A 26374-nucleotide genomic window follows, 5' to 3' on the forward strand; every position below is an offset into this window, starting at 1 on the left:
CTATCACAGTATGGACAAAGTGATCTGTCTTAGCTCAGTCCCTGACTAGGAGCGTATTGTGCAACATGTTTATTTCATGGCATGTGTACTTATAACATGCATACAATGCATTGTTATACAATTCACTGTAACACAAAGCATATTTGACTTATTTAAGGTAAATTGGAATGTCACTGGATTAGATAATATCCCCACAGTAACCATAAACTGATTATGAAGCATTTTTACTTTGTAAATGTAAAGACGGAAATTGCCTCTACAGGTGTACAATCTTAATTTGATCACTCTTTTGTTGTTGAGGTTTTTCCTGCATCGCAGAAATGCAGATTAGCTTTATGATGTTCATGAATTCACTGAAAACCCGTACTAACACATGGTTATCTTAACAGTATTGTACTTTCCATGTAGCCTCCAGCTAATAGCCTCACCGCTGATCAAGCAACATTATGGACTAAATGTTCCAATCCTGTTGCTGCCGGATTATTTAACTTAAACGATACTGGTCAAATTAAGATACTACATCTGTATGTCAGCTTTGCTCGGGGCATCCAAAAGGCTCATCACTCATAGGAGTTTGTGAGGAACGGACTCCATACTTGTTGCCAGTAAATCGTCTGGAAGACAACAATGGTAGCATAAATTCAATTCTGGGTTCATGCACACATTATGACCGCTTCATTGAGTTGTTAAGACCTGGGGTTAGGGACAATTGACAAAGACGACCCACATATTGTTTTACTGAATTCAAACAGTGAATATTCATAACTACATACTTTGTTGGGTTTTGACTTTAGGCACATTGTGTAAAAACTGCCTGATCAAGATGAAGGGTCTGTTAAATGTATCCTCAAAGTTTTTGGGGTGCAGGACTTTGCTCCAACCCTACTCTAATACCTGACTGAGCTAATAAAGGTCCTGATGAGTAGTTGATTAGTAGTACCAAATGTGTTTTAGCAGGGCTGGTGCAAAAGCCTGCACAGCCAGTAGCTCTCCAGTAGGAGGGTTGGCCACCTCTGATGAACAGAAATTAGCAGGAAATAACAATAAAGCACATTTAAGAACTTAGTTACAGCATTTATTTAGTAAATAATCATGTGTATTGGCAGCATTCATATTCTCATGATTAAAACAATGGGTGTTTTCTTAATTGTCAAAGAAAATGAATATAATTATAACCTGAGACACAGAAAATAACCAACATGTATCACATTAACTTTAAATTCGGTCTTCCCAAAACAGATTTGAACTGAACAATTTTTTAAAAGCTCAAACTGAATTTCAAGTCATTAATAAATTCCTTTAATTCCATCAGTTAAAACACTTTTTAAATCAAAATATTTCCCTGAAATTGATTCTCAAATGGACAATATTAGGCCCAAATTGATGTTCCATTCCTTATGCCATACCTTAATCTATCTGTAAGTTAACTAAATATTAGAATTTTCAGAATATAGGTATCATGGGTACAATAAAAAACAGTAATGGTTTGTAGGTAATGTCAAATGTAGGTGGCTATTTGAAATGCATGTATATGCGAGGCAATGTATGTGAGGCATACCAACATCTTAAGAGACATTCCCTTTAAATATATATTATGTTGAGTATACGGACGTCTACATTATATTTAAGTTATGGAGATACATTTCAATTGAACTCAATGAAATTCAATTCCATCTTATTGCAACATCTTGAGGACAAAAGAGTCTTAAGCTTCAAGCCTCTATACATTCTAATGCATCCTCAAATCAGTCTTGATGTCAGGTTGGAGCCCAATTCATTACACAACAGTCAGGAATATATGATATATGATATATGCACAACACATTTATGATCTACTGTATATATGCATTCTTCTTAATTACATTGAGAAATAAAAGTTGTTGCAGCAAATAGGCCTACCGAGAATCATTTATCCAAATGCATGTCAGCACAACATTGGTACTTCAAGCTGAAATCTCTAACTGTAAAATATTGGTGCTCTTATATGTAAAAATAAATATGTAAACAACAGGTAATTTAACCTGAACATGCATGAATCATGTGTCGATTACATTAGATTCAATTTTTTTAAGACGTATGCCGCAACTACAAGACTCAATACAGATGTAGAATCTTAATTTGAAAACCCAGTTGCAGGAGAACTTTCCTGCAATGGAGGAAATTGTATTTGAGGTTTAAAAAGGCTTCTGAAGTTTGTAATTTCCACTTTGACATTTAGACCTGAATTTTCCTTATGAAAAATGTATCAATTCAACAAAACGTCAATTCATTATAATCCACATAACTCACGTCCTGTTGTTGCAGGGTAATTGTTTGTGCAAACTGGCTCAAGTTAAGATCCTACATCTGTATATGTGGACTCTCCTTCCTAGTACATTTGTAATTTAGCATAGACACTTATCTAGAGCCACTTATTAAAAGTTAATTATAATAAGGTGGCTAAACAACCAACTAAAAAATACCTATGTTAATGCTATGGCAAAGGTAAATCGCAAATTTCTTACTAAAATAAAAAAGTGCTAAATTCTAAGATCATGGGATGTAATAAAGTGCAGATTTCAGTAGCACGAAGTTGAATGATTACAGAGGAAGTGGTACATTACATTATATAGTGTCATAAGACAATGGAGGATCCATCACGAGTGATGAAGTTAGGAGAGAGATAACGTTTAAGTAGGGGAGGGTTGGGGAGTGTAGAAGACATACATGGGAACAGCAGGGGACCTAGCATCAAGCCCTGTGGGACACCAGTTGATGTAATGAGCATACAGCTCCTCACCAGGGTCCTTTTTAGACTTACAGTTGATGTAGTGTTAAAAAACAAAAATTGTACATACATCTATGGTTTAAGACAGTTGGTGGCACTCCTATTGGTGACGTGCCATTGACAAATATTTCAAGTCTAAACGAAAAACATGTATTTTTCATTATTGTAACATTAACATTCCCCATATATGATGCATCTTATATGATGAAGTAAAGAGTAGAAAACATACTACAATGTCAACCAGGAAATTAAAATTAAAGACCCTATTGTTATTACAACAACAAAAAAGATTCCAGCGTCCACTACCATTTACGACCAATCAAGCTACAGAAAAGGAGAAACTAGAAATATGACAGACAATTTACAGCAGCCGTCCCCACATTCAACATAAGAACAAATCAACATCAATTGGTGCCTACTCACTTACATGTACAGTGTTCTGAGACTCCACTGGGTCTTACATTAGGTACAGGAGACAACGTTATTATCATACATCCAATACATTAAAAATGATCAACTCAACAAGTGATGAGAACATTGAAATAAAAATGTTAAAAGATTAAAAGAGGAGTAATTATTAAAAGATTTCTACAGCATATGTATGTTGAAAAAATGTGGAATGTGTACAAAAGAATATAGAGGTAATATATCAGTGCATATGCACAATGTTACAGCCAAGTGTACAACAGCAGATAGATATAAATACAAGTATTTGGTATAGCTTGAAATAAATGTTGATACAATCCACTTGTTTCACTGTGACTCCCCATTGGGACATTTTTCAAATCATCTTCATTGGGAAGGTTAAATAATTTGGCAATAGGCAGTGTAGAGGTTTGAAAAAGTCCCAAGCAAACATAGTGTTTTATAACAGATGACTTTCTAGCATTGTGAGATGTTTCTAATCATGGATATCTGTGAAAGTTCAGCACTTCTGTGGAAATGTTGTCTAATTGATAGTAATGAAAGTGGAACACAAGACATTACCGCTGTGAATGGAAAATAAGTCATGGTTGGTTACTATGTAGTTCATATTAAGGTGTTACTAGTGGTAGGAGCATCTTTAAAAAGATCTTTAAAATAAATATTAGTGTAAACAGTAAAGCAAAGGAACCCTTGAACCATATAATTATGGAATGCAGTTAAATCATGGTACTGCTTTACAATATAGCAACCCATAAACCAACTTGCCAACTTTTTCCCAAAATAATGACTTATATAGCCTTCTGTAAAAAGCGTGTATCCAAACCATTTGGGAGACTGACTAAAAGTGTCATGGCACAAATTATAGAAAAATGAGGCTGTGTATTAGGGACAGAGTTAGGGTTAATATTTAGTGTCGTTTGAAGGTCTACATGGTCCTACAATCAACTTGAGGTTCTTAGTGATTTCCTTTTGAGTTTTTCTCAAATGCAATTTCCCTTTAAAGTGGTTTCCGCAATGGGACAATAGAGCACAATGGAGCCCCTAGTAATGATTAGAAAGGGGACTAGGTTGCACTTGGTAACATGTATTCGAGTTTGTGATCCAGTTCAGGCACTGTCAATCCTACGTCCTAGAGAGAAAGACAAAAAGACTGTGTGTATCCACTGGCCAACCAAGACTACCACCGAGCTTAGATGGCACAAAACAGGGAGGTGAAGGCAGGCGGGGGGGGGGTGCCGAAAGTGTGCACAGTGTATTCTCTGTCAGAGATGGCTGCCTATCGTCTGGTTCGAAGTGGGACAGAGCTCCTTCACTTATCTACACGTGAGTGCGGAAGTGGTGGGGAAAGGTCAGCGGTTGCCTGCTCCTCAACGGGATGAACCACAGGACTTTCCAGGTGGTGCCAAACACCTCAGCCAGAGTCCGCTGCCAGGATTCCTTTGACCCACCACCAGCCCCGCCTCTGTGAAAGAAAAAGGAAAAATTATGTGCATAAGCATGCAAGTCCGAATTGTCCCTAAAGAGGAAAACAGAGGTCCCAACACTTGTGGAACACCAAATTCAACAAAATAGTACTGAGATGATTTGTCAACTAGCAGGCTGGACAAATTGTTTCCATCCAGATCAGGAAAACATGAAACTGAAGAGGCTGTCCACAGAGCCCAACAAAGTCTGCAAGTACTAAGAGGATTTTATTGTCCCTTGTATCAAAGGCTTGTATCAAAGGCAGCAAGCCCGTGGTACTTACATTTTATTTGAGAAGTTAGCCATTTTCTCAATGGTGGTGGTGTCCTGTTAGAGGGTCACACAAGAGGGAAATAGTTTAAACAGTTAACATATCTGAGTAGTTTGCATGATCACAGACTGCCCTGGAACATTTATTTGCATTAATTAACAGGATGTACTTAGCCAGGCAAACCTCTTCAAGTGGAGGCCTTACACACAAAGCGATTCACCAAACAGAAAACACACCAAATACAAATGAGACGTAATGTAAAAAAAAAAACTTTATTTAACTTAGGCAAGTCAATAAGGAACAAATTCTTATTTACAATGATGGTTTACCCCAGCCAAACCCTAACCTGGACAACGCTGCATTAATGCACCTGCCCACCTGTGCGGATTTCCAAAGGTTTCCAAAGTCAAGATGTTTTCTGAAAAGGACCTCCATCTGTTTAATCAACAATCAAAACAGCTAACTATCACATGACTGTGTTTACATTTGTAACATATTGTTATCATCTTATTCCTGTTAGGTTGCTTTCTCGGTTAATAAAAAACAACTGACCAACCTCCTGCCACTGCCCTTCCTCCTCATGTTTTGTTGTATTAAAATAGCCAATAGCTTCTGGTGGCGTACGTCCATACATTGAGACTTGGAGGTGTAGGGCTTTGGCCAATCAGCAAATCTTTTACTAAGCCTGTTCACAGGTCTGTGCAACAACAAGACGAGTGAGTATTGGACTAACTAGGCCTTCCTAAGCTGCGAGAAGGACCCGTGTTTACCTACAGGGACATTAATGGCTTAGCAGTCCAGATGGTTTTACTCAGCTGGGCTCACATTTAAGCTTTTAAGTCTATTGCACCTTGGTGTTGGTTCATTACATCCTGTCAATCCACTCACAGAGGTTAAAGGTGAGGGCTCATCTAGGTCATGACAGCCAAGGACACAGAAAAGTTTACAAACACATCCTAATATTCCAACTACTTCGAGAGCAATAGGTAAAAATCTGGTCTGAGTGTGGATACACTAGTCACATACCCAAGGAACAGAACTGAGGCCGAATGGCATACATCAATCAGTAAACAGTGCATAACGTGCTACTTTGACATACAGTGCATTCGGAAAGTATTCAGACCCCTTCACTTTTTCCACATTTTGTTACGTTACAGCCTTATTCTAAAACTTATTAAATAGTTTTTCCCCCCCTCATCAATGTACACACAATATCCCATAATGACAAAGTGAAAACAGGTTTTTAGAAATGTTTTTTTTACTTATTTACATAAGTATTCAGACCCTTTGCTATGAGACTCGAAATTGAGCTCAGAGGCATCCTGTTTCCACTGATCATCCTTGAGATGTTACTACAACTTGTGGTAAATTCAATTGATTGGACATGATTTGGAAAGGTACACACCTGTCTATATAAAGGTCCCACAGTTGACAGTGCATGTCAGAGCAAAAACCAAGCCATGAGGTCGAAGGAACTGTCCGTAGAGCGCCGAGACAGGATTGTGTCAAGGCACAGATCTGGGGAAGGGCACCAAAACATTTCTGCAGCATTGAAGGTCCCCAAGAACACAGTGGCCTCCATCATTCTTATATGGAAGGAGTTTGGAACCACCAACACTCTTCTTAGAGCTGGCTGCCCGGCCAAACTGAGCAATCGGAGGAGAAGGGGGTCAGGGAGATGACCAAGAACCCGATGGTCACTGACAGAGCTCCAGAGTTCCTCTGTGGAGATGGGAGAACCATCCAGAAGGACAACCATCTCTGCAGCACTCCACCAATCAGGCCTTTATGGTAGAGTGGCCAGACGGAAGCCACTCCTCAGTAAAAGGCACATGACAGCCTGCTTGTAAAAGGCAGCTAAAGGACTCTCAGAACATGAGAAACAAGATTTTCTGGTCTGATGAAACCAAGAGAACTCTTTGACCTGAATGCCAAGCATCACATCAGGAAGAAATCAGGCCCTGCTCATCACCATTACCATCCCTACGGTGAAGCATGGTGGTGGCAGCATCATGCTGTGGGGATGCTTTTCAGAAGCAGGGACTGGGAGACTAGTCAAGATTGAGGGAAAGATGAACGGAGCAAAGTACAGAGAGGTCCTTGATGAAAACCTGCTCCAGAGAGCTCAGGACCTCAGACTGGGGCGAAGGCTCACCTTCCAACAGGAAAACTATCCTAAGCACACAGCCAAGACAATGCATAAGTGTCTTCGGGACAAGTCCCTGAATGTCCATGAGTGGCCCAGTTAGAGCCCGGACTTGAACCCGATCGAACATCTCTGGAGAGACCTGAAAATAGCTGTGCAGTGACACTCCCCATCCAACCCGACTGAGTTGGTGAGATCTGCAGAGAAGAATGGGAGAAACTCCCCAAATACAGGCGTGCCAAGCTTGTAGCGTCATACCCAAGAAGACTCAAGGCTGTAATTGCTGCCAAAGGTGCTTCAACAAAGTACTGAGTAAAGGGTCTGAATACTAATGTAAATGTGATATTTCTGTTTTTTATATATGCATTTGCAAAAATGTCTAAAAACATGTTTTTGGTTAGTCATTATGGGATATTGTGTGTAGAATGATGAGAGGGGAAAAAATCTAAGTAATCCATTTTAGAATAAGGATGTTACGTAACAAAATGTGGAAAAAGGGAAGGGGTCTGAACACTTTCCAAACGCACTGTACAACAACAACTTTGATATTTACTTGACCACAATCTGTAATGAGAGACAGGAGAGAGATTTGACTCACTGTCAGGATGCCAGCCAGCTGAGTGTAGAAGAGGCTGCTCATGCCTCCGAACATCACCAGACCCATGATTGCAGACACTCGTATCAGGGCGAGCTCGTGACGCGCAGTAAATGCCTCCTATGAGAGAACCAGAAGAGGCCAAAGTCAACTTCACAGCACCATGCACATACCCCCGTCCACCTTCCATACATTCAGCATACCATCCCCATTCAAATATGAATCATCAAAACATAGACGGGAGAGTGCTTTTTATGTGTCTAACAGACAGGGATCTGTGAGAGCTTGATACCATACTTTCCAAGGAAATAAGTCACATCTTGACTTAGGACGTAATCAAAAACTCTGACGAAATGCTTCCTTGTGATCGCTTTTACCAAATAGAACCAAGTCATGATTCAAACCATGTAGGGTTCTGTCCGGTGATTCATTCCTTGAATTAATGCTAGTTCGGTGTTGATAAGGCCTCACTTTTCATTCTTGACTTTACCTGGTCCAATGTTGTTATGGACTGGAAGTAATAGTACTGGCAGAAGTCCAGAGCCAGGGTGAACAAACTGAGGACCTGTGTGTAAAAACAGAGCTGCAAAAAGAGCCAGTGGTTGTCCTCCCCTACACAATTATTGATCCTGCCAGGAGACAAGAGGGAGAAATTATATATTTTACAGGACTGCTCATAGGCCTAGTTACAAGCTAGTCAAATATCAAGCAGATTTTCCTAAGAGGATAAAAACATTTTTTAGGCTAAACCATTCAATTAACTGTCTATTTCTTTTAGCAATGTGGCAAATGGCAATCCTGGGGGTGCTGCTAGAGAAGAGGTGCAGTGTGGGGTGTAAATACTGTACAGGCGGCCCCCTCTCTTGGCCAGTTCGAGGAAAGACAATATCACCATCAGCTCTTTGAATGCTACACAAAATTCAACATTTCCCCCCACAAAGAGCTGCCCTGTATAGCTGAATCTCCTTAGGGGAGTGATAGAAGTGTCTGAAGCCTTACCATGGACAGTGGTGGTCCATTCTACGTACACAATGGCCACAACGACTGCAGTGGTGGGACCTTTTTGGTCTCATCATGTTGCACTTGCTACACATTTCCCACTGCTCTCGCTCTGAAACAAAGTAACAACAAAGGTCTCCATTTCATGACTGACCATGTCAAATGATATACTTTTGTCATATAAAAAACCTTATATCAGCGGATCTTCTATCTGTATTCATGACACAGAGGGAGAGGCTGTGGAATGCCACATTACCTGAGTGAGGGATGTGGGGTTCGGTTGGGAGTCTGCCAGGGTCGGCTGTAGAAGCTCTAAAAAGTGCTGCCATACAGAAGGCTGATGCTAAGTAGTAACCTAGGAGTAGAGGAACAGGATGACTATAGCAGTAAAAGTCTTTGATTATTCAGAAATAACTCCTGGTCTGTGGGATTGATACTCACTGACAACCAAGACCCAGTGGATATGGCCCTCATAGAAATGTGGAAGCAGCACCAACTTGGGGACGAAGAAGGAGTTGTAGAGCCAGATGGCAAACACCACACTCATGCAGAACCAGCCCATGGGGTCCACCACAAAGTGCAGCCGAAGCTTCATGGTTCCTGTGACTTGGGGACACAGAGAGACGAAGTGTCATAACCTTCCCTGGAGAAAAATATATGGATATGCCCATTGGCAGCTTATGATCAGTGTTAATCAATAGGTTAGGTTGCACCTGTGAAGGTCTAACTCAATAAAAATTGAGCTCATAGTCAACTTTATCTCACTTTCTCATACTCGTCTGATTCTTATTGGATGCCTGTGTACATCATGAACCAATGATGACATGTTAGTGTGCACCCCCACCCATAAGTCACATTATGACACACACACACACACACAATAATGTAATACATTCTGATTGTACCTTAACATATTGACACTTTACTAGCTAGCTACATATTTTCTGAAAGTAGACCAGGTCAAGCATACAAGGTAGACAGACACATGAAAAATATATTGATTGCTGGCGAGCTTGTCTGACAGGTAGGTAGCTAGCTAGCTACGCGCGGGCTTGGTCTTTGTAGATAGCTAGCAGTAACAGATCACAATGTAGCTAGCAATCACATGACTTTAGTTACTCCACCTACACGTCAAGCTGGGGATATGTATTCCTAAAATTCAGAGGGATACCCCACTTATTAGCACTGTCTTTTCCAATGAGTCCACCGGTTCAGTTCTTAGTGGGTACTTCCGTGGAGATGCCGCAAATGAAATATTCTGTGACTGTGTTTTGATTTGCTGTCAGAAAGATTAGTCCTGCTGCCACCTACTGGAGGTGCGTTCGAACATTTTTTGTATAATGTATTTTTTTGTAAGTCAAATAAAATATTATTCTGGTAGTGTTATTTGTATGATTTATCTAATATGTATATATAATTGCAAAAAAAATAAATGTAATTGTCCCAGCATGCGATCTGAGGTCAAGGTTAATTTTCCTTACTACTTCCGCTTTACTTAACCGGACGATTTCTTCTTGACAAGGGGTGCCTCTTTTCTCTTTAGAAGTTACGATTACAACATTGTGATATTGGTGATACAATGGCATCACCTAACTCATATAAACTAAGCTGCTCCATACCTGGCCATGAAATGGATGTTAGAGGCCTTGCAGTTGCTTTTTTCCCTGACGGAGCCTTTACGTCTGTTTCCAGAGACCGAACCGGAAGGGTCTGGGTACCAAACTCAAGGTACCGCTAGTTAGCTAATTTAGCTTAGCTCAAATGACTATGTTTGTCTTACCATTTTAATGTTGTAAAGATAATCATTTAGCAACCCTTAGCCACACATATATCGATGCCGCTCTCAATATACCATAACCATAATTTCAAGGCAAACCAACATGTCTACTAAAGCATACTAGCTAGCTAACATAATTAGCGTTGTCATTCACTCAACTGAAATGTGCAACCAAACCACACTATGGTCTGGACGTGTGGTTTCACTTCTGATATTTAACCCCCATTAATAACATTGCCACACAAACTGTACGGGACAAAAACGTGACACAAGCTTTCTAAACTTTGAATGATAATATATGCGCACAAGGTTTCTCTAGGCCATATGGCAAGTTGTTTTATAGCTAACAGTAAGCTTTTATATAAAGCTAGTCACTGAAAGAAGCCAGACTGTTCAGAATGACTAGATTTGAAACCAAATTGTTGCTGTTGTCCTGCTCTGTGTTTTCAATGTAATCAAGTTTAACTTTAAATAGCATATGTTCTGTGTCGCTATTCTCTCTACAGCCCAGACAGGGGTTTCACAGAAATGCATTGTATGACAGGCCATGAGAACTTTGTATCCTGTGTATGCATAATCGCCCCCAGCGACACATATCCTCGGGGACTCATAGCCACAGGTGGAAACGACCACAACATCTGTGTTTTTACACTGGACCAACCACAACCATTGTTCACACTCAAGGGACACAAAAACACAGGTATAGTTGATATATTGTTGATGCAGGTAGCCTAGCAGGTAAGAGCGTGTGGCCAGTATCGAGCCAACTAAGTGAAAAAAATCTATTGATATGCCTTGAGCAAGGCACTTAATCCTAATTGCTCCTGTAAGTGCTCTGTATAAGAGCTTCTGCTAAATGACTGAAATGTAAATGTAATGCATCATTGTGGAACAACTAACTCAACTTGACTACTTAAAATACCAACTTGGTCTGATGACGCTTTCGTTGTTTAGAAGTAGAAACTGTCCATGTTACGTATGTCCACAGTGTGTGCACTGTCCTCTGGGAAGTTTGGAACACTACTGAGTGGCTCTTGGGACACCACAGCAAAAGTCTGGCTCAACGAGAAGTGCATGATGACCTTACAGGTAAAGTATCTGAGATTTGTCTATAGTGTTTTTGATTAGGGTCATGTTCAGTAGCAAAACATTTTGCAACATAAAATGAAAATCTATGTTCTAATTGGATAAATCTGAAATAGTTTTCTCCCTACTGAACACAACCCAGGTGAGTGACCATGGTAAATTGTGCTCTTTGTATTGTAGGGACACACAGCAGCAGTGTGGGCGGTGGTCATATTACCTGAACAAGGCCTCATGCTGTCTGGATCAGCTGACAAGACCATCAAGCTGTGGAAGGCTGGACGTTGTGAGAAGACGTTTACAGGTGAGAGATTAATGCACCTGTCGTGGAAATTCTACACAGGGACACTCTATGTCAATCTTAAATTAATAATTATTTATTAACAGCAAGCTGGAGAGGTCACAGTCAAACTTAGATTCATAAAGTACCGGTCTGAAGCGACCTCCATCAGGGCAGTTCTGTTAGATATCTCATATACTGCTTACACACACAAGTTATATTTGCATGATTTAGCTTATTCATCATTAATTCATCACTAACGTTTGGTTCATGCATGTGACCGACCAATACCTTGCAAGGCTTCTTCTCTCCAAGCTGAGACCTTCAAACTGAGATATCCCTTTCCGTTCTCAAAACAATGCTCTGGGCGTACTGCCAAATTGCAGATACTGATAGTGAGGGTTCCTCCCAGGCATGTTCAATCAGGCACTTGCATGAACACAGAAATGTGTTATTAGAAAAGCACAAACATAACATTTTTCATCACACACCCACTACCCACGTTGCCCCCTATAAATATTGTGGCAGTTCTGGGGCCAGACATCACTAAATGTCCTTGTCTATCCCAGGTCATGAGGACTGTGTCAGGGGGCTAGCGGTGGTCAGCGACCTGGAATTCTTGTCCTGTAGCAACGACGCCACTATCAGGAGATGGCTGGTGACTGGAGAATGTGTGCAAGTGTACTACAGCCATACCAACTACATCTACAGCCTGGCCGTTTTCCCCAATGGACAAGGTACAGTATGGACGACTGAACCCTGAGAATCTACTAGTGCCCTGTTTGTGGAACCACTTTGCCCTAGGAAAGTGTGACAATCTGTTGGTGATTCATAGTTTTAGTTATCCGTCCAGGTGTATTGTAATTTATAGCCTGATCTACTCCTACTTAAATGTAGTTGTGTATAATTTGTAAACAGAACCTTTTGTATTTTTATTGGCCGCTTGTCTTTAAAAAAAATCATAGTCGAAAAGATAACTCCGGCACACAAAATACACTGCTCAAAAAAATAAAGGGAACACTAAAATAACACATCCTAGATCTGAATGAATGAAATATTCTTATTAAATACTTTTTTCTTTACATAGTTGAATGTGCTGACAACAAAATCACACACAAATTATCAATGGAAATCAAATTTATCAACCCATGGAGGTCTGGATTTGGAGTCACACTCAAAATTAAAGTGGAAAACCACACTACAGGCTGATCCAACTTTGATGTAATGTCCTTAAAACAAGTCAAAATGAGGCTCAGTACTGTGTGTGGCCTCCACGTGCCTGTATGACCTCCCTACAACGCCTGGGCATGCTCCTGATGAGGTGGCGGATGGTCTCCTGAGGGATCTCCCAGACCTGGACTAAAGCGTCCGCCAACTCCTGGACAGTCTGTGGTGCAATGGAGCGAGACATGATGTCCCAGATGTGCTCAATTGGATTCAGGTCTGGGGAAGGGGCGGGCCAGTCCATAGCATCAATGCCTTCCTCTTGCAGGAACTGCTGACACACTCCAGCCAAATTAGGTCTAGCATTGTCTTTCATTAGGAGGAACCAGGGCCAACCGCACCAGCATATGGTCTCACAAGGGGTCTGAGGATCTCATCTCGGTACCTAATGGCAGTCAGGCTACCTCTGGCGAGCACATGGAGGGCTGTGCGGCCCCCCAAAGAAATGCCACCCCACACCATGACTGACCCACCGCCAAACCGGTCATGCTGGAGGATGTTGCAGGCAGCAGAACGTTCTCCACAGCGTCTCCAGACTCTGTCACGTGCTCAGTGTGAACCTGCTTTCATCTGTGAAGAGCACAGGGCGCCAGTGGCGAAAGTGCCAATCTTCTCTGGCAAATGCCAAACGTCCTGCACGGTGTTGGGCTGTAAGCACAACCCCCACCTGTGGACGTCGGGCCCTCATACCACCCTCATGGAGTCTGTTTCTGACCGTTTGAGCAGACACATGCACATTTGTGGCCTGCTGGAGGTCATTTTGCAGGGCTCTGGCAGTGTTCCTCCTTGCGGGTTGTTGCCCTCCTACGGCCTCCTCCACGTCTCCTGATGTACTGGCCTGTCTCCTGGTAGCGCCTACATGCTCTGGACACTACGCTGACAGACACAGCAAATCTTCTTGCCACAGCTCGCATTGATGTGTCATCCTGGATGAGCTGCACTACCTGAGCCACTTGTGTGTGTTGTAGACTCCGTCTCATGCTACCACTAGAGTGAAAGCACCTCCAGCATTCAAAAGTGACCAAAACATCAGCCAGGAAGCATAGGAACTGAGAAGTGGTCTGTGGTCACCACCTGCAGAACTTTATTGGGGGTGTCTTGCTAATTGTCTATAATTTCCACCTGTTGTCTGTTTCATTTGCACAACAGCATGTGAAATGTATTGTCAATCAGTGTTGCTTCCTAAGTGGACAGTTTGATTTCACAGAAGTGTGATTGTCTTGGAGTTACATTGTGTTTGTTTAAGTGTTCCCTTTATTTTTTGAGCAGTGTATTATCTCTGCACATTACCGTGTTGATGTTTCCATCAGACATTTTTCTAGACAATTGGTTGGTGCTCCCCTCCCTTCTCAGATTTCGTAAGCACAGGAGAGGACCGGACCTTGAGGATATGGAAGCAGGGCGACTGCCAACAGACCATCCGTCTCCCAGCCCAGTCCGTGTGGTGCTGTTGCATCCTGCCTAACGGGGATATAGCTGTGGGCGCCAGGTAAACCCCACTGTCTATTTATTTTGTGGCATATGGGCACCAATACTGCTACTCCACCGAAATGATAAACCAAATACAATAATCTTCTCTTTGGTGTATGCTCATACAATATCATGATGCCCCCTCCCTTCTTTTAGCTTCACACAGAGGGTAAACATAGTTGGAAGTGAGGTGAGATCGATATTTCTGATATGACCTTGCTTTTGTGTCACCGGTCATATTATTTGCCTTACAGTGACGGCCTCATCAGAGTGTTCACTGAGGTGGAAGATCGTATGGCTAATCCCCAGGACCTCCAGGCCTTCGAGGATGAGCTCTCCAAGACCACCATCGACCCCAAGACAGGGGACCTGGGGGACATCAAGATGGAGGATCTTCCAGGAAGGGAGCACCTCGAGGAGCCTGGTAAATTAATTTGTATCTGCATGTTCTATTATATTATTCCATTCCACTATATACAGTGAGCTCCAATGGTATTGGGACAGTGACAAATGCGTTGTTGTTTTGGCTCTGTACATTGAAATGATACAATGACAATGAGGTTGAAGTGCAGACTGTCAGCTTTAATTTCATCCACATCAGGTTAACTGTTTAGAAATTACAGCACTTTTTGTACATAGTCCTCCCAATATTGGAACAAATTCACCTGTGTATTAAAGTAGTTCAACGTTTAGTATTTGGTCCCATATTCCTAACATGCAATGATTACATCAAGCTTGTGACTATACAAACTTGTTGGCTGCATTAGCTGTTGGTTTTGGTTGTGTTTCAGATTATTTTGTGAAATGAATGGTAAATAATGTATTGTGATGTTGTAGTCACTGTTATTCACAATAAGGATATAATATTTTTTTTAAACACTAATACATTAATGTGGATGCTACCATGATTATGGATAGTCCTGAATGAATCGTGAATAATGATGAGTGAGAAAGTTACAGATGCACAAAGATCATACCCCCACGACATGCTAACCTCTCGCCATTACAGTAACAGGGGAGGTTAGCATTTTCTATCATACCAAGACATGCTAACCTCTCAGCATTACAGTAACAGGGCAGGTTAGCATTTTAGATCATACCCCCAAGACATGCTAACCTCTCGCCATTACAGTAACAGGGGAGGGTAGCATTTTTTTTGGGGGGGGGGTGTGTGTATGTTATGATATTTGTGCCAAATCCAAAGTTCTGGAGTACAGAGCCATAACAAAAACCAAATGCGTCACTGTCCCAATACTTTGAGCTCCATGTACTAGAGGTCGACCAATTATGATTTTTCAACGCCGATACCGATTATTGGAGGACCAAAACACTGATACCGATTAATCGGCCAATTTTTATTTTTAAAATATTTAAAACATTTTATTTGTAATAATGACAATTACAACAATACTGAATGAACACTGATTTTAACTTAATATAATACATCAATAAAATCAATTTAGCCTCAAGTAAATAATGAAACATGTTCAATTTGGTTTAAATAATGCAAAAACAAAGTGTTGGAGAAGAAAGTAAAAGTGCAATATGTGCTATGTAAGAAAGCTAACGTTTCAGTTCCTTGCTGAGAACATATGAAAGCTGGTGGTTCCTTTTAACACGAGTCTTCAATATTCCCAGGTAAGAAGTTTTAGGTTGTAGTTATTATAGAAATTGTAGGACTATTTCCCTCTATACCATTTGTATTTCATTAACCTTTGACTATTGGATATTCTTATAGGCACTTTAGTATTGCCAGTGTAACAGTATAGCTTCCGTCCCTCTCCTCGCTCCTCCCTGGGCTCGAACCAGGAACACAACGACAACAGCCACTCTCGAAGCAGCGCTAACTAGCTAGTCATTTCACTTCGGTTACACCAGCCTCATCTCGGGAGTTGATAGGCTTGAAGTCATAAACAGCGCAATGCTTGACGCACAACGAAGAGTTGTTGGCAAATGGCACGAAAGTGCTGTTTGAATGAATGTTTACGCGCCTGCTTCTGCCGATCACTGCTCAGTCAGATACTTAGATACTTGTATGCGTGTATGGTCAGTCAGATTATACGCAATGCAGGACACGCTAGATAATATCTAGTAATATCATCAACCATGTGTAGTTAACTAGTGATTATGATTGTTTTTTTAAAGATAAGTTTAATGCTAGCTAGCAACTTACTTTGGCTTACTGCATTCACGTTACAGGCAGTCTCCTTGTGGAGTGCAACAAGAGGCAGGTCGTTATTGCGTTGGACTAGTTAACTGTAAGGTTGCAAGATTGAATCCCCTGAGCTGACAAGATGAAAATCTGTCGTTCTGCCTCTGAAAGAGGCAATTAAGGCCGTCATTGAAAATAAGAATGTGTTCTTAACTGACTTGCCTAGTTAAATAAAGATAAATAAAGGTGTAAAAAAATAAATAATAATCAGCAAAATCGGTGTCCAAAAATACCGATTTCCGATTGTTATGAAAACTTGAAATCGGCCCTGATTAATCGGTTGACCTCTACAATGTACAGTCATGGCCAAAAGTTGAGAATTAAACAAATATTTATTTTCACAAAGTTTGCTGCATCAGTGTCTTTAGATATTTTTGTCAGATGTTGCTATGGAATACTGAAGTAAAATTACAAATATTTCATAAGTGTCAAAGGCTTTTATTGACAATTACATAAAGTTGATGCAAAGAGTCAATATTTGCAGTGTAGACCCTTCTTTTTCAAGACCTCTGCAATCCTCACTGGCATGATGTCAATTAACTTCTGGGCCACATCCTGACTGATGGCAGCCCATTCTTGCATAATCAATGCTTGGAGTTTGTCAGAATTTATGGGTTTTTGTTTGTCCACCCGCCTCTTGAGGATTGACCACAAGTTCTCAATGGGATTAAGGTCTGGGGAGTTTCATGGCCATGGACCCAAATATCGATGTTTTGTTCCCCGAGCCACTTAATTATTTATCACTTTTGCCTTATAGCAAGGTGCTCCATCATGCTGGAAAAGGCATTGTTCATCACCAAACTGTTCCTGGATGATTGGGAGAAGTTGCTCTCGGAGGATGTGTTTGTACCATTCTTTATTCATGGCTCTGTCTTAGGCAAAATCGTGAGTGAGCCCACTCCCTTGGCTGAGAAGAAACCCCACACATGAATGGTCTTAGGATGCTTTACTGTTGCCATGACACAGGGCCGATGGTAGCGCTCACCTTCTCTTCTCCGGACAAGCTTTTTTCTGGATGCCCCAAACAATCGGAAAGGGGATTCATCAGAGAAAATGACTTTGCCGCAGTCCAATCCCTGTACCTTTTGCAGAATATTAGTCTGTCCCTGATGTTTTTCCTGGAGGGAAGTGGCTTCTTTGCTGCCCTTCTTGACACCAAGCCATCCTCAAAGTCTTCGCCTCACTGTGCGTGCAGATGCACTCACGCCTGCCTGCTGCCATTCTTGAGCAAGCTCTGTACTGGTGGTGCCCCGATCCCGCAGCTGAATCAACTTTAGGAGATGGTCCTGGTGCTTGCTGGACTTTATTGAGCGCCTTCTTCACAACAATTGAACCGCTCTCCTTGAAGTTCTTGATGATGCGATAAATGGTTGCACCTAAATCAATCTTACTGTCAGCAATATCCTTGCCTGTGAAGCCCTTTATGTTTAAAGCAATGATGATGGTACGTGTTTCCTTACAGGTAACTATGGTTGACAGAGGAAGAACAATGATTCCAAGCACCACCCTCCTTTTGAAGCTTCCAGTCTGTAATTCGAACTCAAACAGCATGACAGAGTGATCTCCAGCCTTGTCCTCGTCAACGCTCACACTTGTGTTAACGAAATAATCACTGACATGATGTCAGCTGGTTCTTTTGTGGCCGGGCTGCAATGCAGTGGAAATGTTTTTGGGGGATTCAGTTCATTTGCATAGCAAAGAGGGACTTTGCAATTAATTGCAATTCATCTGGTCACTATTCATAACATTCTGGAGTATTTGCAAATTGCCATCATACAAACTGAGGCAGACTTTGAAAATTAATATTTTTGTCATTCTCAAAACAGGTTATCTCCATATTTTCAAGCATAGTGGTGGCTGCATCACGTTATGTGTATGCTTGTAATCATTAAGGACTGGGGAGTTATTCAGGATTTTTAAAAAAATGGAATGGAGCTAAGCACAGGCAAAAACACAAGGCCAAACATACACTGGAGTTGCTTACCAAGAAGACAGTGAATATTCCTGAGTGACCGAGTTAGTCTTGACTGAAATCTACTTAAATCTATGGCAAGACTGAAAAATGGTTGTCTAGCAATGATCAACAACCAATTTGAAAGCGCTTGAAGCATTTTTAAAAGAATAATGGGCAAATGTTGCACAATCCATGTGTGGAAAGCTCTTAAAGACTTACCCAGAAAGACTCACAGCTGCAATTGCTGCCAAAGTATTGACTCAGTGGTGTAAATAGTTTATTTTATGCATTTAATTTGCAAACATTTCTAAAACTATATTTTGGGGTATTGTGTGTAGATGGGTGAGGAAATAATATTGACACATATACCAATACGGTGAATGAGTTTATCAGGAAGTGCATAGGAGTTGTTTTACCTACTGTGACTATTAAAACCTACCCCAACCAGAAGTTGTGGATGTATGGGAGCATTTGCGCAAAACTACAGTGTAGTTATTCCCTCCGCAAAGCATCAAGCAGGCTAAACGTCAGTATAGGGACAAAGTTGAGTCCCAGTTCAACGACTCAAGACACGAGACAGATGTGGCAGGGTCTACAGACAATCAGATTATAAAAGGACAGCCAGCCACATCGCAGACACTGTAGGGTGCTCAGCCCCACCCTGTACTCCTTGTTCACCCATGACTGCGTGGCCACGAGCACCTCCAACTCAATCATCAAGTTTGCAGACAACACAACAGTAGTAGGCTTGATGACCAACAACTATGAGACAGCCTACAGTGAAGAGGTGAGGGCTCTGGGAGTGTGGTGCCAGGAAAATAACCTCTCACTCAACGTCAACAGAACTAAGGAGATGATCGTGGACTTCAGGAAACAGCAGAGGGAGCATCCCCCTATCCACATCGATGGGACACCAGTGGAGAAGGTGGAAAGCTTCAAGTTCCTTGGCGTACACATCACTGACAAACTGAAATGGTCCGCCCACACACAGTGTGGTGAAGGCGCAACAGAGCCACTTCAACCTCAGGAGGCTGAAGAAATTTGGCTTAACACCTAAAACCCTCACAAACTTTTACAGATGCACAATTGAGAGCATCCTGTCAGGCTGTATCACCGCCTGGTAAGGCAACTGCACTGCCCACAACTGCAAAGCTCTCCAGAGGGTGGTGCGGTCTGCCCAACGTATTACCGGTGGCAAACGTCCCGCCCTCCTGGAGACCAACTGCACCTGATGCCATAGAAAGGCCAAAAAGATAAAGGACATCAACCACCCGAGCCACTGCCTGTTCACCCCGCTACCATCCAGAAGGCGAGGTCAGTACAGGTGCATCAAAGTTGGGACCGAGAGACAGAAGCTGTTTTTCAATCTCAAGGCCATCAGACTGCTAAACAGCCATCACTAGCACACCAGAGGCGGCTGCCTGTAGACATAGATATTAGGAATCACTGGCCACTTTTAGGAATGGATCACTAGCCACTTTAATAATATTTCCGTATCTAGCATTACTCATCTCTTATGTATAAACTGCACTCCACGGCATCTTAGTCACTTAAATTGTGTTTCCATATTGCATCAGCCATTTCATTTGTGTATACTGTATTGTATTCTTTACTATACCACTGACTGTTAAACAGCCATCACTAGCACATCAGAGGCGGCTGCCTATAGACATAGATTAGGTATAGACATAGATTAGGAATCACTGGCCACTTTAAGGAAATGAAACACTAGCCGCTTTAACAATGTCTCCGTTTCTTGTATTACACATCTCATATGGATAAACTGTACTCTATACTATTCTACAGTATCTTAGTCACGTGTGTAAATAGTGTGTAAATATTGTATCACCCATCTCATATGTATTTACTGTATTCTATACTATGCCACTGTATCTAAGCACAAGCATTTCGCTACATCCGCAATACCATCTGCTAAACACGTTTGTGTGACCAATAAATTTGATTTGGGTGAGAAACATTTTGGAATTCCATCTAACAACAAAATGTGGAATAAGTCCAGGGGTATGAATATTTTCTACTAATACAATTGCTCAGAGATAGACATTTTGTTTTAACAAGAAAAAAAGTCTCTCTAAAAGAGGTTTCAAAATTGTCACGCCGGTTTTCAATACCTCACCTTGTGAGGTGTGCATGGCCAAAGAGCTCTATTTTCATGTCATCAAACTAATGTAAGTAGCTATGCCTGGAGTTCTATTTTCATGTCATCAAACTAATGTAAGCGCCTATGCCTGGAGTTTTCAAAATGGCATTGGAACTTGGATTGGAACCTGCGCTATGGTCAGATGAGAACCCCATTCCTACTGTGACATACGGTGGTGGATCTTTGAATGTATGGGGTTATTTTGCTTCCACTGGTCCTGGGGCCCTTGTTAAGGTCAACATCGTCATGAACTTTACCCAGTACCAGGAGAGTTTTGACAAAAACCTGGTTGCCTCTGCCAGGAGGCTGAAACTGGGCCGCAAGTGGATCTTCCAGCAAGACAATAACACCAAGCACACAACAAAATCCACAAAGAAATGGTTAATTGACCACAATATCAACATTTTGCAATGGCAATCTCAGACTTCTGACTTGAACCCCAATTGAAAACCTGTGGTTAAACATATGGTAGTCTATAAGTGCAGATGAAGGATATCAAGGATCTGGAAAGATTTTGTATGGAGGAATGGTGTAAGATCCTTGCCAATCTCATTATTGTTATCCTTGCAAGGTGATGTATTGAAAACAGGGGTGCCAATAATTTGACCCCTCTCTTTTTGAGAAAAAAGTAAACACTTTTGCTGAGCAACTGAATGAGTATAAAATGTCATTTTCACCCCCCAAAAATGCATACAATATACTCAGTATTTGTATTTAATTTATAGTATATTTTGCTTTTCTTTATTGAGGGTGCCAATAACTTTGGACCTGACTGTATATATTCAATTAATAGAAACTATAAAGACATTACATGCACAGAATCACTCTTTGGATATTATAGTTTTTTGCACCTACAGTCCATGGTCACTGACATCTTACTTGAATGATCAACTTATTTGACCAATCGTCAAGCTTTAGTGAAACCTGCACAACTAAAAACCACAGATGCACATGAAAGGGGAGTAATCCAGATAACATCCTTGTTGTATTGTAGTGCAGAAAGTATGATTACACATTAAGATGCCTGTTTGTCTGTCTCCCAGGGAACCGGGACGGCCAGACACGGCTGATCAAAGAGGGCCAGAACGTGGAGGCGTACCAGTGGAGCGTGGCTGACAGCCGCTGGATGAAGATTGGAGATGTGGTGGGAGGGTCCAACCAGCAGACCTCCAAGAAAGTCAACTATGAGGGGAAGGTGAGGTGCACCCCAATGTTGGGTGAATGGTGATAACGATCAATAATTTCCCCAGAGGGAAATGATTGTACACTGTGCTAAAATAAAATCAATGTCCAGAGTACAGACGCAAGGCACATTATTCACAAGTGATTTCATCTACACTTAACTGAAGCGAGCTGTCACACAGTGAATCTCTCAACACAGGTCCAAGCCATCTTCTGAATGATTTTCCAGGAGTATGACTTTGTCTTCACCATCGACATCAACGAGGGTGGCCCGTCCATGAAGCTGCCCTACAACGTGACAGACGACCCCTGGCTGACAGCCCACAACTTCCTGCAGAAGAACGAGCTCAGCCCCATGTTCCTGGACCAGGTGGCCAACTTCATCATCGAAAACACCAAAGGACACACCTTGGGAGCCGCCGCGCCCAGCGCTGCTGACCCATTCACTGGTAGGGCCACTGAACCATCTTCATACTATATATAGGCTGCTACATTACATTTTTAGATTCTTAACACACACCGGCCCAGCCTAGTAGTATCAACCCATTCACTGGTAGGGCCGACTGGCCATTTTCAGTCTATAGGGTGATTGTTCCCTTTTCTAACACACAGTGATCAAAGTTACCGTAATATTTGAAATAGACAGGTCATGGAAATTCAAATTGAGTTTAGAATACCACACTAACTATTTTCACCCTGCTTTTATCATGTTCACCATTAGGCTCAGGCCGATACATTCCTGGAGCTGCTGACAACAGAGCAGGCTTTGGGGCTGACCCCTTCACAGGTAAATAAACACAAATATAATTTTCTTGTACATTTCAGTTTGATGAGGACATGCTGTTCTAATACATTAATTATGACGTTTTCCCCAGGCACTGGGCGGTACATCCCAGGATCGGGGACTCCTACAGGGGCTCCGGTGGGTGTGGCAGACCCCTTCACAGGTGAGTCACTATAGCAACTCCTTCAACGTCAATGGTTTAATCGGAGGTCGCATTAACACTCAAATGTGTTTTTACCCCAAAAATGACAAGTAAAAGACAACCCAATATCACTGCTAAAGGGGTAGGACTAACACTTCTACCCCCCTCTTGTCTTCCCAGGTGAGGGTGCCTACTCCTCGGCTGCCTCGAGGCAGACCTCCACAAACATCTACTTTCCAAAAACGGACGGTGTGACCTTCGAGCAGGCTAACGCCACACAGATAATGGGTAACCACTGAACAAAACATGATTTTTTGATACTTTACGAGCAGTAATAATCAGTGTCTACTTATCCAGTGTACAAAACCTATCAACCAGCACTGTCGCTGAACTGAAATAATGTGGATAGCCATATGGAAACCTTACTACAGTAAATACATACTGGGTATTATAAAGTGTCTGTTTCATTCTCAATGGCATCTCTTTATAATAACTTCGCCTTTTCACCAGCCAAGCTGAAGGAGCTGAATGGTGGGGCCCCTGGGGAATACAGGCTGTCTGAGGAGGTCCTGGAGAGCCTGGAGAAGCTGCTGGTGTCTGTCTGTAACCCCTGCACCACAGAGCAGCCCACCACAGAGCAGATCAGCCTGCTCTGGAAGACCTCCCACTGGCCAGAAGGTAGGCTAACACACATCTTGGGCAGGATTTGGGTTTATCCCACTAGACCAGTACAGAAGTGGGCAATTCTGATCCTGGCGAGCCGCAATGTGTGCAGGCTTTTGCTTCAAGTCACTAGCAAACTGATTTATAGTGAACAAAAATGTAAACGCAACATATAAAGTGTTGGTGCCATGTTTCATGAGCTTAAATAAAAGATCCCAGAAATGTTCCATTTGCACAAAAATATTATTTCTCTAAAATGTTGTGTACAAATGTGTTTACATCCCTGTTAGTGAACACTTCTCCATCCACCTGACAGGTGTGGCATATCAAGAAGCTCATTTAACAGCATGATCATTACACAGGTGCACCTTGTGCTGGGGACAATAAAAGTCCACTTAAATGTGCAGTTTTGTCACACAAAACAATGCCACAGATGTCTCAAGTTTTGAGGGAGTGTGCAATTGGCATACTGACTGCAGGAATGTCCACCAGAGCTGTTGCCAGAGAATTTTATGTTAATTTCTCTACCATAAGCCACCTCAAATGTCATTTTAGAGAATTTGGCAGTATGTCCAACCGCAGACCACATCAGCCCAGGACCTACAGATCCATCCTTTTCACCTGCGGGATCATCTGAGACGAGCCACCAGGAAAGCTGATGAAACTGTGGGTTTGCACAACCAAAGAATTTCTGCACAAACTGTCAGAAACAGTCTCAGGGAAGCTCATCTGCGTGCTCATAGTCCTCACCAAGGTCTTGGCCTGACTGTAGTTTGGCTTCAGTGGGCAAATGCTTACCTTCAATGGCCACTGGCATGCTGGAGAAGTGCACTCTTCATGGATGAATCCCAGTTTCAACTGTAGTTATTGTGACAGGGTAGGAACCAAAGTGTTGACAAGTGTTTCCTATAGGGCCCTATACTCTTTGGGTATATCTTAGAACTTCATGTAGTTAACATATTCTTGCTTTGCGTATTTGATTTAGAAGATACTGTTGCACAAAAAACAAGCAGATGTAGGTCTACACCATCACTTGTATTATCAGACTGTATAGCTACAGGCTCTGTCGCAGCTGGCCGTGACCGGGAGACCCATGGGGCAGCGCACAATTGGCCCAGCTTCGTCCGCGTTAGGGGAGGGTTTGGCTGGCAGGGATGTCCTTGTCCCATCATGCACTAGCGACTCCTATGGCGGGCCGTGTGCAGTGCACGCCGACACTGTCGCCAGGTGTACAGTGTTTCCTCCGACACATTGGTGTGGCTGGCATCCGGGTTAAGTGGGCAGTGTGTCAAGAAGCAGTGCGGCTTGGTTGGGTTGCGTTTCGGAGGAAGCACAGCTCTCGACCTTCGCGTCTCCCAAGTTCGTATGTGAGTTGCAGCTATGAGACAAGGCTGTAACTACCAACTGGATACCACGAACTTGGGGAGAAAAAGAAAACGAATAGTTTAATGAATTTATGTGCAGCATTGACCATGCAGCGCTCTTGCCCAGTCATGTGAAGTCCGTAGATTAGAGCCTATTGAATTCATTTCAATTGACTGATTTTCTTATTTGAACTGTAACTCAGTAAAATCCTTTAATTGATGCATGTTGCGTTTATATTGTTGTTCAGTATAGATAGTCAAGCAATTATGGTCAGGTGTGTTGGAGTGGACTGCAAGCCCCCAGCACTGTTATTGCCCCCTCTTGCACTTTACCCTCTGAAGTCCTGAGAAGCATTCTATTATTTTATTGTTTTAAGAATAAAAGGCCCTATCGGCCTTTTCAAGTATGTGAAACCTTTGCACATTACAATAATTGAACATATGGTAATGTACCATTTTCATTGAGCTGTGATCACCTGTTCTCTCCTGTCCTGCAGACATCGTCTTCCCCGTCCTGGACATCCTGCGGCTGGCGGTGCGCCACCCGCAGGTCAACGACAGCCTGTGCGGTGGCGACGCGGATGATGGCGTGGCGCTCTGCAACCACCTGCTGAGCCTGATGAAGCCTCAGGGTCGGCCAGCCAATCAGATGCTGGCATTGCGGACACTGTGCAACTGCTTCAGTGGCTGGCGAGGCCGGGCCCTCCTATTGGCCCAACGGGAGGCTGTCCTGTCCCACGCCGCCGACCTCTGCTCTGTTTGCAACAAGAACATTCACATCGCCCTCGCGACTCTCGTTCTCAACTACGCTGGCTCACTCCACGGCCAGCCCGACCTGGAGGCCAAGGCCCAGTGTCTGTCGGTGGCCAGCGCGGCACTGGAGTCGGTGCAGGACAAGGAGGCAGTGTTCAGGCTCCTGGTGGCTCTGGGGACCACAGTGGCCTCTGACCAGACAGCCCAGGACCTGGCCAAGTCACTGGGGGTCATGTCACAGATCGCCAAGTACACCTCGGTCACCGACCCGGCCAAGGTCGGCGAGTGCTGCCAGCTGGTTTTAAAAGAACTGCAGTGATCTGATTTCCTGTGATCTGATTTCCCTTTCCTCTCCTTATATTATTACTAGTCTCTGTTCAAGTGTTTAATTGACTTTTGAGACTATTGGATTGCATGTGCTGCAATAAAAATATGTACAAATTGGATCTTTCATGAAGCCTGACTTGTCTTTAATTATAAATGGAGTTGGTGAGAAAGTAGAAATAGTGAAATGAGGCACATTTCTAATGCTTTGAAACTGTCCATGTCATGTATATGCACAGTGTGTCTTCTGACGTTTGGAACACTACTTACTGGCTCATGACCTTACAGATAGTGACTTTGATCTGGGTCATGTTCAGTAGGGCTCACTGTAGC

At 42.4% G+C, this 26374-nt stretch overlaps 2 protein-coding genes across 2 annotated transcripts; one reads left to right on the forward strand and one right to left on the reverse strand.

The window, feature by feature from the left end:
* Window positions 1–1053: 1053 nt before the first annotated feature.
* Window positions 1054–9956, reverse strand: LOC112260011 (palmitoyltransferase ZDHHC21). Its single transcript, XM_024434788.2, has 8 exons — window positions 9797–9956; window positions 9110–9274; window positions 8925–9023; window positions 8669–8780; window positions 8160–8298; window positions 7673–7789; window positions 4941–4984; window positions 1054–4655 (listed from the first exon to the last, which is right to left on the reverse strand). The coding sequence occupies exons 2-8, from the start codon at window positions 9261–9263 to the stop codon at window positions 4511–4513; spliced, it is 810 nt and encodes a 269-aa protein (XP_024290556.1). The 5' UTR covers window positions 9264–9274; window positions 9797–9956; the 3' UTR covers window positions 1054–4510.
* A 188-nt stretch (window positions 9957–10144) lies between these two features.
* LOC112260012 (phospholipase A-2-activating protein) lies at window positions 10145–26168 on the forward strand. Its single transcript, XM_024434789.2, has 14 exons — window positions 10145–10396; window positions 10952–11145; window positions 11434–11534; window positions 11712–11832; window positions 12378–12545; window positions 14386–14521; window positions 14757–14926; window positions 21873–22024; window positions 22241–22460; window positions 22733–22798; window positions 22887–22958; window positions 23118–23225; window positions 23448–23615; window positions 25462–26168. The coding sequence occupies exons 1-14, from the start codon at window positions 10248–10250 to the stop codon at window positions 26034–26036; spliced, it is 2400 nt and encodes a 799-aa protein (XP_024290557.1). The 5' UTR covers window positions 10145–10247; the 3' UTR covers window positions 26037–26168.
* The last annotated feature ends 206 nt before the right edge of the window (window positions 26169–26374 follow it).

Source organism: Oncorhynchus tshawytscha, linkage group LG10, assembly GCF_018296145.1.
Source record: "Oncorhynchus tshawytscha isolate Ot180627B linkage group LG10, Otsh_v2.0, whole genome shotgun sequence".
NCBI lineage: Eukaryota > Metazoa > Chordata > Actinopteri > Salmoniformes > Salmonidae > Oncorhynchus > Oncorhynchus tshawytscha.

Bases quoted from the DNA above. Each gene is read 5' to 3' on its own strand.
- LOC112260012 (XM_024434789.2), top strand. From the start codon at position 10,248: ATGGCATCACCTAACTCATATAAACTAAGCTGCTCCATACCTGGCCAT. The intron at 22,025-22,240 runs GTGAGGTGCACC...ATGATTTTCCAG, and splicing joins AAGTCAACTATGAGGGGAAG to GAGTATGACTTTGTCTTCAC. The intron at 23,616-25,461 runs GTAGGCTAACAC...CCTGTCCTGCAG, and splicing joins GACCTCCCACTGGCCAGAAG to ACATCGTCTTCCCCGTCCTG.
- LOC112260011 (XM_024434788.2), bottom strand. From the start codon at position 9,263: ATGAAGCTTCGGCTGCACTTTGTGGTGGACCCCATGGGCTGGTTCTGC. The intron at 8,299-8,668 runs GTAAGGCTTCAG...GTCTCCTGGCAG, and splicing joins ATGGACCACCACTGTCCATG to GATCAATAATTGTGTAGGGG. The intron at 4,985-7,672 runs GTGAGTCAAATC...ACCCTCTAACAG, and splicing joins AGCTGGCTGGCATCCTGACA to GACACCACCACCATTGAGAA.